We start from the raw sequence: 15,024 nt of genomic DNA, 5'->3' as shown, positions 1-15,024 counted from the left end.
GTAGAGAAGTCAAGAATGAGGCCTTTTAGGGAAAAATGTCAAAACTCCCGAGAGCACCTTTTTCCAGTTCGCCATGGCGAGTTGTGAGTTCGCCATAGCAAGTGTGCAATTTCCTGAACTCGCCATAGCGAGTAGTGAGGCTCGCCTTGCGAGTAACCTTATTGCAAACATCCTTGTTTAGGTTTCTTGTGATCTTTTGTCGCACGTGATGTTATGAGTTGACCTTTCGGGTAGGGCTGAAGCTTTAATGATTATAATGAGGTTCAGAGAGGATGACTAAGATGATTTAATATTGTTGATTTACGTTGATGATTAAATGTGAAAAGATCTATACTATGTGAAAGTTGTTGATATGAAGTTGTAATTGTTATATATGAAGATTATTATTGATGGTTACTTGTTGTCAATGACTTGTTAATAAAGAACTAAGTGAAGTATTAATATTTATTAATCGTTGTTGTTTATATTGTGTTGTTTATGTTGTTATGAGATGATGATTATTTTGTGTCGTTTATGTTATGAGATGACGTTTATGAAACCACTAATCTTAAACTCTACTGGGATTTATTGCATTCACAGGAACAATAGGTATCCATTCTCAAGAGTAGGATTTTAAGAGGTGTTTCTTGTATTAACTATCACATTTATTCTTCCATATGGAGCAGTATCAAAATGGAATTTCAAATTGTTAGAGAAAACACTACTTGGTTGGTAGGTGATGGGAATCAAATATGTTGGGTATTTGTATTGGTTGCATTGTTGCTAAAACAAATATATATCCTTGATGTGTAAGTTGGAACCAATGTTCAAACATGTGTTTAGGCATCTCTGTAAGATGTTGGATACGATGTTTAAACATCCTGACACGGTTAAGTGTGCCTGGGTTCTTGCCTACCTGTACGCACACTCTTTATTGTTTAAGGAAACAATATTTTCTTATCTTATTGACCAAGCAATGCGCATATCTTTGAAGAATCAACTTTGGAATATTTCTAAAGTATATTTTATATTTTAGGAAATATTTGTTATTGGTTGAACGATCCTATAAATGTTTCGACATTTTAAGAGTTTCCATATTTGTTTCTGATTCTTGTTTTGCAGATTAGCTGAAGCGCAATTAAGTATTTAGCCTAAGCTGCTTTAGTATATAAGGAAGACTTCAAGACCTAATAAATTATTCAACCCGTCATACTAAAAAGTTTAGATTTTTAGGATTTTGAGTCTACATGTGCTCCATTCTTGTATCGTTTGTGTTGCAAGTCTAGAACCTTTATTGTGAGCCTTTCTTGTATCGTTTGTGATACATGTTTAGGACTACGTGTGTAACACCCCGTTATCCCAAAGCAATTAAATATTAAATAATACATCAGAGTATATCCCAAACGGGCATGTCACACTACTTTTCCAAAATTTCTTAAATAGAATATAAAACTATTTAAAAAAAAACAACTTTATTAATTTCACCAAAACCTTGCAGTGGAATATTTTCATTAAAAACAACAAACTACAAACATCAACTATTTAATTCTCCATAAAATCCTGGCATGAAAGTCTCATCAAAATAATTCAAACAACGATAGGGCTACATCAGCATGTTCCAAAAATTGATACATAGGAATGAAAATAAACAAGTAAATCCCATCCCGTACGTATCAGAGCCCTAGACATTGAGCCACCACCTACTATTCAGGATCACCTGCAAGTTACCCATAGGAAGGGCAACATTTTCAAGCAGAAGGGGTGAGATTCACAACAATAAATATAGATATAAAATTCATCAATTGAATCTAACACCCTAACATGATAATAATTCATCAATATATAAATATATCATCATTAACAACATCAACAATAAATGGTAATTATAACCAAAAACAACGATTCATGCAACCACTCGACAACACCACTAAGACTTCTCGACAATGCGACAATACGACAATGCATGTGGTACCAATTTACAGGGCAGAAGCCCTCACCGGATATTGAATGGTTAAAGCATTCATCAGGGCATAAGCTCTCACCGCTTTGAACAACAAGGTGTTCTAGGACATGAGTCCTCCCGCTTTGAACAACAAGGGGTTCTAGGGCATGAGCCCTCCCGCTTTTATGTTTATGCAATTGACTCCACTTGCGTATATCTACATACAACTTATCAATGCATATATATATATATATATATATATATATATATATATATATATATATATATGACTTACAACTCCCAATTCAACAACATATGATTTAATTAAATAAAAGCATACATCACAGTCAACAGCAAATCATCAAAACCAATCCAACAATTTCAAAAAAATGCACAAATTAATAATAATCATACTAATATATCAAGTTCATTCAACATTCATCAAAACAGAACAAACAACTCAAATACTAGGCAACTCGCCTCGCGAGTGCATCTGCTCGCCATGGCGAGCTCAGACAAAAGGTTACTCGCTGTGGCAAGTACGAGGCGAACAAGAAAAGGGGTGCTCTCGGGAGTTCTGACATTTTTCTCACTAAATCTTCATTTTTAAGCTCCCTATTCATCTTTTTAATCTAAAAATTGTCCTAGTCATCTCTAAAATCATTTAGGTACTCAAAACTAACCAAATTACATCTTATAACAACAATCTGAAAATCAAAGTTCTCACTCACTAACTCGCCATGGCGAGTGGTTCTGCTCGCGAGGCGAGCCATGAAGTTGCTCACTCGCTGGGCGAGACAGGACTACTCGCGAGGCGAGCGATGAACATCAGTACGGGCAGAATGCAGGTTTTTCCCAAAATCCCAATTTTCTCAATTTCACTCCCCAAATCAGTTTACACATGTAAAACTAAATGCTGTATGCAACCAGAACCTATTTCTAACATCAAAACAGTAATTCCTACACTCAATTCACCCAAAAACCAAGAATTCAACTTAAACCCCAAAATTCCGAATTTCTACCATAAACCTGTTAAACCAAAATCAGAATTAAACATCTACACTACTGAAGTAAACCTCACCCTTACCTTAATTCAGAAGGGCAAATGCACAGAAATTGGATTATCTTGGCTCTACTTGGCTCTTCTCCCTTTTCTCCCAAAACTTGTCTGTTGGCACGTAAAAGCAGTTCTGACTATTTCTTTCCTAACTCCCCAATACTTAACTCCCCTTTATTTCATTTAATCCCCCTTAATTCTATTAATTCCTAATTAACTCTCCAACCTCCAAAATAATAATAATTCTCACATTATTCTAATTAATATTAAAATAAACCATATAATAAAATATAACACAACACATAATCAACAAATATTATTTAAAATCATATAAAAGACTCTAAATAAATCAATAATAAATAAAATAACGACTAGGGCGTTATAACGTGTTGAGTTTAATACTCTTGTGTACTACACCGAAGTTGTGAAACAAGGTGCTAGTTGTTTTGTTTGAAGGTAACTTCAACTTCTGTGTTTGAGTTTAGGTCTGATAGGTCACAGGGGCTGTGACTGACCATAGGATAGCGAGATGGGATCAAATATAGGAGTTCCTACGTTGAAGTCTATATGGGTAGGTCCTAAGTCATAAAGTGTAAACGAGGAGTTTGCTGAGAGCTTTTGAATAAGGACTACACTAGTGGATTTCCTTTCTGGCTTGGTAGCCCCTAGAGTAGGTGACGTTGCATCGAATTGGGTTAACAAACTTCCAGTGCCTTTTTACTTTGTTGTCATTTTTTTTCTGTGTTTTATTTGTTTTGCATGATGTTGAAACATTAAGCGGAACATTTGCCTACTGTGTGACTGACGTTGAAACATTGCATAAAACCTGTACGCTAGAATTTCAATTGGTATCAGAGCAGGAACCCTGCCTGTTTTAGGGTGAGCTCCAGGGAAGATACTTTCTGGCATTATGGACAAGGAAGGAGGATTTATGAACAGACCTCCTTTGTTGGACGGCTCCAACTATGATGATTGGAAATCACGCATGATTGCTTTCCTCAAATCCGTAGATAGAAAGACATGGAAAGTTGTTCTGAATGGTTGGGAACATCCTGTTGTGCTTGACAAAGATGGAAACAAGACAGTTGATCTGAAACCAGAAGGAGAGTGGTCCAAGGAAGAAGATGGATTAGCTCTTGAAAACTCGAAGGCTTTGAACGCTTTATTCCATGGAGTGGACAAGAATATGTTCAGATTGATCAAGCAATGCGCTGTAGCTAAGGATGCTTGGGGAATTCTCAAAACTACACACAAAGGTACATCTAAAGTGAAAATGTTAAGGCTTCAACTTCTAACTACAAAGTTTGAAAATCTAAAAATCATGGAGGATGAGAACATACATGATTATTATTTGAACATCTTGACATTGCTAACTCCTTTGACTATATTGGAGAAAAGATGTCTGATGATAAGCTCGTAAGAAAGATTCTCAGATCTCTACCTAAGAGATTTGATATGAAGGTGACTACGATTGAAGAAGCATAAGACATCCCTGGTATGAAGGTTGATGAGCTAATTGGATCTCTTCAAACTTTTGAATTAGCTAAAGGGTTTAAGAAGAAAAACATAGCTTTCGTTTCTAATACCGAGGAGGAAGATGTTCAATGTGAAATGGAGACTGATGAAATTATTTTAGATGCAATTATACGTGTTGGTAATGAATTTGCAACCAAACTTTGATCATTATCAATAATTAAAGAGATAATTGTGTCTTGATAATAATAAAAAATGTATAATTACTTCAATGAAAATAATTAGTAAAAAAGAGGACAATTATACGAAAATATGAAAAATCTGAAGACATTGAGATAGAGCATAAATTTTCAAATAAATATTTTTGAACTATAAGGTTATTTGTCTTGCTTAAAATTCAAATGTGCCTTCATGCACTACATTAACTCATATGAATATTTTACACTATCATATTTCTAATCAATGATCATTAATTATTAACTATCTAATATAAATTTATACTATCAAGGATTAAATATGTATTTGGTCCCTATAAAATTGAAACATTTTAAGTTTAGTCTTTATAAAAAATGATTTCAATACAAAAATATACATTCGGCAACATGTATTGAAAAATAAATAAAGACGCGAACTTTCTTGCCTTTCCAGTTTGGTTTGTTATAACCTGAAAGCAAAATGACTTTTTTATTTGTATAATAAAGGGAATTAGTTGTAGGCTTCATGGTGATAACCAAAAAAATAATTAAATATGTAAGATAAAGGGAATCAAATCATAAGCAGAAGAAAGATGAAATAAATTGACATTTTTTATTTGCAAGATTTATGGAACTGATTTTAGGGTTGGAAGTGATAAACCAGAAGAATTAGTTAGATTTGGAAATGATAAATCTACAAAATTACGGTATAGAGGCTCTGAAGTAGGGCTGGCAATGAACCGAACCAACTCGATTATAGTTCATGAACCTAACGAGCTGGACTTGAGCTGAAAATTAAGTTCGTTAATTAAATGAGCTGAACTTGAGCTACATCTAGTTCGACTCGTTAGCTTCATGAGATGGCTCGATTATCGATTATATATATAAATCAATTTTAGTTAGTTTTTAAATTTTATTAATTCAAATGTGGCAAATGTGGCTGAATACAATTTTGTCTTGAAGGGAAGAGCAGTGGGAGTTTAAAAGTAAAAGAATATTATGAATTTTGTTCACAACTAATTGAATTTTGTTGGATTTTTTGTCTCTGTTACTTGTATAAGATATTTTTCTTCGTATTTATGCAACCTTTAACTTTATATAATTTATGTCTATTATATGCATGCTTTTGGGAACTTTTATTTTAATTCAATATTTAATTTTAAAATATATATACATATATATATATATATATATATATATATATATATATATATATATATATATAATATCAAAGATCTATAAGTTAATTTTTGTTTATAAGTTTTTTTGGATGAGTTGAGCAAACCGAACTGAACCTAACGAGCCGAACCGAACTGTTCATGAACTTTAAACGAGCCGAACTCGAGCTGAAAAAATAGTTCGTGTCGAACTCGAGCCGAACCAATTCTTATCGAGTCAAGCCGAGCTCAGGCAGGTTTGGTTCGACTCGACTCATTTCCAGCCCTACTCTGAAGTGATAAATATACTAAATTATGATATAGAGAATTAGTTAGGCTTGGAAGTTGAAAGTGATTAATCTGAAAAATGATGATACATAAGGAAATATGTCCTCGCGAGAGCTTAGCTCAGTTGATATGGACAATTAATAATATATGCAAGGTCTGAGGTTCAAACCTTGGCCACCATCAAAAAAAAAAAAAGATAAACAAAAAAATATATATAATAATTTTTAAAAATAAATAAATTAGATTTTTATATTGTAAAATGACGAATGAACCCATAAAATTAAGAAGATTATGAGTTTAATCGACGATAATTATGAAATTATTTTCTAATTTACTTATTACAGTAGCAGTAAATTAATAGTAGAAATAGATATTTAATTTTTGTTGACTAAGTTAGATATATAAATTTGTACGTTGTGTGGAATTGGAAAGATAATCATCCGTAATTATCATGATATTGGCTTTTAAAAGACAATTTTGAAATTTTGTTGGATTTCAATTTTTATATATATGTTTTTATATATATAGTTATCCATAAAAATTTGTTAGACTTTTTTTTTTTTTACAAAAAATTTGTTAGTGATCACAATTATCTTTAATTTTTTTAACAAATTAATTAATTTCATAGTTATCCGTGAAAATTTGTTACAATGACGACCATTATCCATAATTAATTTAAAACAAATTAAATTAAATTTTGTAAAATCACCATTATGCACATAAAAATAAGGATATCAGTTTTAAAGATGACGATTACGAAATTTTGCTGTAATCCAACTTTTATATATTGTTAGTAGATTTTTAATTACCTTATCCTTTTGTAGCAAAAAAAAAAAATTTACCTTATCCTTCAAAAAATAAAAATCATTGTTTTTTTTAAAATTTGGTGATAGTAAAGAGTTTTCCTGCAAGCACTGCTGGGTTTGTTTTCATGATTAGAGCCATTTTAACTAAGAAAATGTGCAAAACAGAAATGAAGTGCTTCCCAAACTAAGGTATTTTCAGTTCCTTAGAATAGGAAGTATGTTCTCATTTGCGACGGACTAAATTACTACCAACATGTCTTGACACTCTAGATGACATTCACAGAGGAATTTTCTGCATCCCTTTCTTATGCATTCTCTGCCTTTTCCTCATTTTTCACTTCTACTGTCTGAATGAGAACGTCAACGACTACCATTCCAATTCCGATTCCTCTTCTTCATCAGATATAGGTAAAACAGCTCTCTATCCTCAGGCTTAAAATGCCAAAGTAGTGAAAAATTCGCTAACTAGCATATGTAGATGGCATCAACTCCACAGCTGCCACCGTATGCACGTTTTCGCAAGAATTTCACCGCCTCCAGCAACTTAATGATTCTCGAACAAATCAACCACCGATAGGCACACCTCTGCCGCCAAACTGGGGCATGTCCATCTTCCCCCTACTGTGAATTTTCCTGTCAGGCGCGAACGTGCAGTGTTGTGAAAAGTGGTTTGATAAAATTCTGCTGTGCAAGAGTGCTATAGCACCACTATAGCCGCTATTTCGTAATACTTTGTGCTAAATAAAGTATCGCAAAAAAACAATGATTTGTGTAAATTCTGCAATGCAATGGTGACACGCCGCTACAACTACTATTTATTATTTAACAATACTCAGGTATCATCTGATTTTGGTTTGAATTGGTGCAGGAATTTGTGTTGGCAGATGGCTAACACAAATTACTCCTAAAGAAATAGAAAAATGCAATAAAAGAAGGATAAAGACAGAAACAACCGACACCCCAAGAGCAACAAAAACTCCTAAAGATAAAACCCACCAACACCCTCAAAGCGCCAGAAACCGGAATAGAAAATATAGAAAAAGGAAGGAACAAATGTCAGTTACTCTTACTGACATAAACATCATATTGGTCTTGAATAAATATCACAGGGTCAACCATGAGTCAAATAAGGTCCTAATTATTCAGAAAGCTCTATATCGCATTTCATCACATTTTCATGTAGAAATATGCGTTCATGACACTAATAGCCATTTTACAACCGTTCATGACACTAATTCCCATGATCAATATTTATTACAATACTGAATGAACTCATGCATAATATTCATATAACAAAACGTTAATACAATGTTCTCATTCTTGTGCATAATTCATCCATTTTCATTATTTGACCTTATTAATTGAGAGTTTTTCTACAATCTGTATTTTCTTCCGCAAATTCTTAAGAAATTTCCTCTCTTTTGTGCTCTATCTGCAATTTTTCATGATAATGATGTTTCTATCGCGCTCCCCCATTCAGCTTTTAATCTCATAGTAACTTTTCGTACAAAGATAACTACATTCAAAGATGCTCAACACATGAAATTTAGATCGTTGATAAATAGGAAGCACAACAAGCACTATTTTAAGATCAACAGAAATCAGTATTGATCTAAATGAAGCATGAAGCAATGAGAAATACAATAATTCATCAGTACTGATATACACTGAAAATCATGTTGTAGCAAAAATCTAAACAAGACATGTTCAACTTCATCCAAAAAGAATGTATTACTCAAGTAATTACACTGTTGTACCAATCTATTGTTTCTGTTGAATAACATTGCAGTTGCAAGGGAACTAAAAACTATATAAAGTAATATTTGTCTGCAAGAAAAAGATCATAGATGGAGGCTTAATTGCTTCCACATTTATTTTTCCTTCCCCTTCATCTACTGAAACAGCACGGCTTGAATATCACCTATTAGAGTTATAATTCAAAAAATATGAGAAGCTCATCAATAATGTTCTCATCTACTGCAATAACATGCTTTCGTCTTTAAATTATGAGCAAGACAGAGAAGAAAATAAATTTATGAGCAAGACAGAATGAGAGGGCCAAAGTAAAAAAGAATTACCTCATCAATAAAGTCGACGGATGCATTCAGAAGCTCCACAATAACATGCTTTCGTCTTTAAATTTCCATTTGAATCAATCGCTTGATCGATCTTGTAATTGTAATCTAAAGTCAGCTCTTTCATGCTCGGAATGTTCTCAGCTGCATATAGCATGATGTGTGGAATCCTTGGAACATCATCATCGTAAAGAACATTTCGAACAAACAAATTGGGAGAACAACTATGGTTGATAAACCTTGCCACGTTACCATACTTAGCAGCATCAATGGTAAACCTACCACTATCACATCGATCATCAACGCCCTCTTTACCGCCCGAAGCTTCTAAGGGTTGATATGAACTCATCTCCTTACTATCAACCACATATGAATCCTCTTCCCATGAACTATAGACCTTGTGAATATAATTGCCAATATTAAATAAATACTCATCATTATCAACCTTTTTCAAAGCTTCCTCATCTTCAATAATCTCACCTAAATACTCACAAATAATAAAATTTCCAGAAGGAATTGCATTCTCTGATCTCACACCCCATCCTTTCGCCTTTGTCTTGAAAATTTGAAGCTTAAATTTAATCTCATTTTTCTTTACGCTCGGAATTTTCCCTCCACTCTTAAGAGCACAGGAACATTTCATTGAATCAGAACAATGATCAACACATGTACGCCCAACAGAGGAATCATTGAAAAGCCATTCAGGATAAATGTTACGAGTAATGTATTGAAAATATGGAACCTTGCCAGAATCTATATGATTAACCACACATATAGGAACAGCTTCTTTTCCATTGGAAATATCTTTAACAAAGATTTTCTGATCAGGCAATCTAACCAAACAAAATTTAAAATCTAATTTACCTTTTTTTTTCCAAATTGATTCAACTTTATAAAGACCATAGTAACAATACACCTCACCTCCACCACGTGCACCACCACCACAGTTCTTTGAATTAAACTTTATAATAACTCTAATAGGATTCTTAACATGATAACTATTCATAAGAGCAAGAGTCTCTTCATCACATTTTCCAGAATTAATGACATTACCTCCTTCCCCTGTATATACGAACACGTTTGTATCATCCATATCATCAAAATGACAAGAAACAACGCTAGTTGCAATCAAATTCCCATCCTTTAACACGTGATCAATGAGACTTAAATTCTGACGATGAAGACCAACAACATTGAGTTCTTGCCAATAAAAAACTTGTCACCTACTTCAATTCCAGAGACCTTTCCAATAATTTTTTTCCCATCATGAATGAATTTTCCTCTGTTTTTTAGAATCTGTGACACTTCGATATGAAGCCCGTCGGTGGTAAGTTCCTTACCGAGTTTTCCACAGAGAGCACGGAAGTTACCTAATGTAGTTTTTACTTTCTTTCTTCTGGAGTCATCGGAAGTCAAAGACGGCTTGTTACCTGAAGTTGCATCTTCACAACGACGTTTTAAATGCAGTTTCTTGATTGGTGTTTCCTTGGTTTCAGTGTTTCTTTGAACCTTTGACAATACTCTCCTTGTGCTGACATTCTTGAACAACAATGCTCTTTCAGTAAAGTTCCTGTTGGAGACTTGAAATGGTTTGTGTTGTGGGTTCGTAGTGGAAGAAGAGGGCTTAGTCTTGGTCATTTAGTGATTGGTTTGGTCGGTTTCTTGATTGCAAAGTGTATATGGGAGGCTGATTAATTAGAAACAGTTAACTTTCCTTCTTGAAGATAAGAAATGAAACTGTTGAAGTAGAAAGTGTTTAGAAGTGTGTTTCCAAGGGTGGTTTTATTTATAGATACCAGTTATACTAACTAATTGTTTAACTAACTATAATTCTCTAACTAAAATCTAACTGACTGTAACTACCTTAACTAACTCTAGTTATATAAACATGGTTTAATAAAACTCTGCTATGAAAAAGTGCTATAGCAGTGTTATAGCCGCTATTTCGTAATATTTTGTACGAAATATATTAGCATGGAAAAACAATGATTTGCATAATTTCTACAATGCAATGGTGATAAGCCGCCGCCTCAGCCACTTTTTTTAACTTCATCATATGATTTTGGCTTGAATTGGTACTGAAAAATATATTTAGAATGAGTTGGGATTTACTTATGGGATAAAAGAGGGCCTTAATCAAACCAATTATCATACTGAATATTTATCAGAAAATGCTTCTGCTTTTAATATTTATCAACCAATTATCACAATGATTTATTTAGACATTGGCAGTTATACACATACTGAATATGAGGGTATTTTTCTACTGATGTTGCTTTAGGGTTGATTTTCAACATTGCTGGCCTTCCTTTATGTTTTTACAACAGACTTTGAGCTTAGATATACAACATTTAGCGCTATTCCAATTTTTGAACCAAACTGAATGATCCATTATTAGTTAAGAAAATAATGGTTTCTGCCAAATCCATTACACTAAGGAGCTTATTACACTAGGGCCAAAATTTCAAAATATTATTGCTGTAGCTTTTCAAGAAAAAGCTACAAGTGAAGTCACTCAGATTCAGGACCAAATGTAATAGCAAAACCATCAACACAAAGAGCAGAACACCCACAAAGCGCCAGAAATATGAAGGAACAAATATCAGTTACTCTTACAAACGTAAGCATCATATTGAGCTAGCACCACAAGTGTAACTTCACGAACCCCGATGCATACAATTCAAATAATTATCAGTTACTACAATGTTCTCATTCAAGTGCATAATCCGTCCATTTTCATCATTGGACCTCGTTAATTGAGAGTTTTCCTAAAATTTCTGTTTTCTTATGCAAATTAAATCTAAATTACCACCTGAATTAGAAACTACGTCAATGGTTTCGCACCGTTCATTATTTCATTATCTGCTTCATTTCAACTGTCTATCACGTCCTTACCTTTCTATATAAATCTCATTTGGCGCCTATATGTTAATTATACCCACATCTACGTGTTTTGATTCCATTTTGACTCTAAAGTGTGTTATTCTTGTGATGTGTTATTGCATCATATGAAAATGATTTTTGTTCAATTCGACGATCTCTATTCAGATTATGTATTATGTGTGTTTTTCATACTAAATTTCGTTTACACATCTGGAATATTGAAATAACCGTTGCACCACTATAAGGCAAAGCCACAACAAACTAAATCGCCGCTTTGCAGTGAAATTTTGTGTTAGTAGACTTCTCAGTCATTCTTTGCAGTGAGGTTTTAGTGGTAGGAATTTATCTGACAGAGCTATTATGGTCAAATTTCATGATTTGTTTCTCTAAATATATATTTCTCCAATAAGCAAAAGTGTATTAGTAGATGGTCCTACACACTATTTAAACAAAACCTCCCCATCTATGTCATTCTCTTCCGAAAATACATCCCACATCACTATCTAAATTCAGCAAAGAGTCCTACACAGAAGCCAAAACAATAATATGAGAAATTCAAACGAAACCTATAAACAGAAACAGTAAAAAGGTAAATTATAAGCAGACTCTAAAAAGCTACCAGCATTAACTTTTTATTGTCGATCAAAAAAAAAAAAGTCTCTAAAAAGTCTCCTAATCCAAATTTAGCAGAAGCAACTCTAGCAAACTTGGAACATCTCACATTGCTTGATTTCTCAGCTGCTGATTTCTTTGTTGCACTAATGCGGTGAAGTCTGCACCTGAATGAACCTTCATGAGTTGTTGGTTTAGAAACATTTCTTTGAATTTATAACTGGTTTGCATTTGTTTTCCTTTCCATCTTGATTTTCAGCAGAAATTGAAGCTTTCTTCTTGGAATCTTGAAATAGTTTCCTTTCTGTAATATTTCCTTTCACTTGTTCTGGAGAATAAATCTATATTAAGTGTTCAAACTTCAAATAATCAAAAGAGACCAAAAGTAAGAAAAAAACGAAGGAATTATAAATCGGGGTAACAACATACCAGTAACACATTTAATTGCAAAGGGAACAATAACATTATATTTTGGGTATTGATCCTCTAATTCCTAAGTTAAAAATACCCTAAAGGGAAACTAAAACTTATTAATTCAGAGTTTGGACCCTAAAGAGAAGAAATGCGTATATACATATTGACTGTTCAATCAATAGGAACCGAAAATATACTAATACTACCAACACCTTTTATTGGAAAGGGACCTAGAAATATCATTATTGTTTAGGTGACGATCCTATGGTCCCAAAAGATAAAAAAAAAGTTACAACTTGGCTTCCAAGATTCCACTCTAAAATCAAATTCAAACACATGAATGTTACCAAAGTTTCCATTAAATAACAAACTATGCGTCATAAATTATCAATTTTCATAAAGAAACAACTCTTTAATAAACGAAACCCTAATTCTATTGAAATAAATAATGATGACTGTCATGTTACCAAGAAATTGTACATGATACAAGTGCATTAACTACTTTCATAAAATTGTAAGAAGAACCCTAATTTTATATTTATTACATTTATTCAAAAAAAAAAAACAAGATAAAAACATTGAAAATAAAAAAATCGAGAAAAGTGAAAACAAACTACAAAAGAGAAGTGTTGGAGTGAGAGCAGTTCACCTGGATTGACATTGTTGATCAATAAGAAGAATTCATAGATGGATGCAAAAATCAAACGTCAATCAAGTAACTGCAATTAAAATGTCGTTATGAAGATGTAACTTTAAGTAACAAAAATAAAAAAGAGAATGAGAGGAAAGAAAGCATCAATGATGAAAACACCAGTCTTTGATTTCGGATAACTCAAGATGAGAGAAAGAAATAAGAGCATTAGGTAACTTCCTTGCTCTCGCGGAACCCTCCACTGTAAGAAATTTACCGGCGACGCAGCTCCTATGGAAGTGTCACGAATTCTTAAACACAGAGGAAAATTCATTCACAACGCAAAAGAAAATTGCTTCATGAATGAACTTCTCTATGCTTTAGAATCCATGACATTAGTGATCGATTAGAAGAATTCATAGAGAGATGCAAGCCTTTTATATTTGGGTGTTAAGGGAAGTAAGGGTTTAGTTTATGATGAACAGAACATAGATTTCTCAACTTTTAAAGAGTAAAAAATATTTATATAAACGGAACAAATCGTTTTTTACCGAGGACAAACCAGAACTGAAAGTTAAAAGAAAAAAACATATATTTATTTTAAGGGGAAGAAAAACTAATTAAAATTTGATAAAACAAAGCTTATCAAGAGACAAGTGAGCACATTGGGATTACTCAATCAAAAGGAAAGAAGCCCATAGAAACCAAAAACCAAAGTAGAGACAAGTGAGCACATTATGTTGGAACAAAATGTGTTTCACAATGAACCTTATTGAGTTTTGATGATAACAAGGTATTAAAAATTGTCAATTGGTTATTACTAATAATTGTTCAAGTGTACAGGACCAAAGGCTACTCAAGTTATTTCAATAGGTCTTGGAAGAACAATGGAAAGAAAAAGAAATTCTGAGCATCTGAAGAAAACTGCTCCTGAAACTGAAGTGCTTCTGAAGTGATGACGTCATCAGAAGCAGAAGGTCATCAGAAGCAAAAGTTTTCATCAGAAGCAATATCTTCACCAGAAGCTACGTTTGATCCTTTAATCAAACTGAAGATTCAAAGTAGCTGATTCTCAATTCAGTCTTATCCAAGAAGAACGAAGAATTGAAAGGGAGGTATCAACGGATATATGGATAGCACTGAGCACTTGTCTCTCGTTAATAGAGTTGACAAAGTACAAGTGTACAACCACTACCTCCACTACTCTGTTTTCTGTCTATGCTACAAGACAAGACAACAGCCATGCCTGCAGAAGTTGTACGTTCAAGATGGGAATGAATTTGAAGCTTATTCTTCAAAGGACTACACCCAAATCAGGCAAAGGATTACTGGTGGATAATCAAAGGATTTCAAACGACTCTTTAGACGTGCTGATTATCTCAACGTCTCTTTCACACCTCTATATAAAGGAGTGAAGACTTGAAGATAAAAGATAGAGATACATAAGTTCAAAAGCGCCAAAACTCTGTCAATTTGATTCTACAAAGCACACTGAATTTCTGCACTGATTTGA

At 33.3% G+C, this 15,024-nt stretch overlaps 1 protein-coding gene across 1 annotated transcript; it reads right to left on the bottom strand.

The window, feature by feature from the left end:
• Window positions 1–8,978: 8,978 nt before the first annotated feature.
• Window positions 8,979–10,609, bottom strand: LOC120577027 (histone-lysine N-methyltransferase, H3 lysine-9 specific SUVH5). Its single transcript, XM_039827919.1, has 2 exons — window positions 10,199–10,609; window positions 8,979–10,112 (listed from the first exon to the last, which is right to left on the bottom strand). The coding sequence occupies exons 1-2, from the start codon at window positions 10,607–10,609 to the stop codon at window positions 8,979–8,981; spliced, it is 1,545 nt and encodes a 514-aa protein (XP_039683853.1).
• Between the last annotated feature and the right edge of the window lie 4,415 nt (window positions 10,610–15,024).

This window comes from Medicago truncatula, chromosome 7 (genome assembly GCF_003473485.1).
Source record: "Medicago truncatula cultivar Jemalong A17 chromosome 7, MtrunA17r5.0-ANR, whole genome shotgun sequence".
NCBI lineage: Eukaryota > Viridiplantae > Streptophyta > Magnoliopsida > Fabales > Fabaceae > Medicago > Medicago truncatula.
Note: the sequence above shows the minus strand (reverse complement) of the source record. Positions and strands in the feature narration are given on the sequence as shown.

Bases quoted from the DNA above. Each gene is read 5' to 3' on its own strand.
- LOC120577027 (XM_039827919.1), bottom strand. From the start codon at position 10,609: ATGACCAAGACTAAGCCCTCTTCTTCCACTACGAACCCACAACACAAA. The intron at 10,113-10,198 runs GTAGGTGACAAG...CACGTGTTAAAG, and splicing joins GAAAGGTCTCTGGAATTGAA to GATGGGAATTTGATTGCAAC.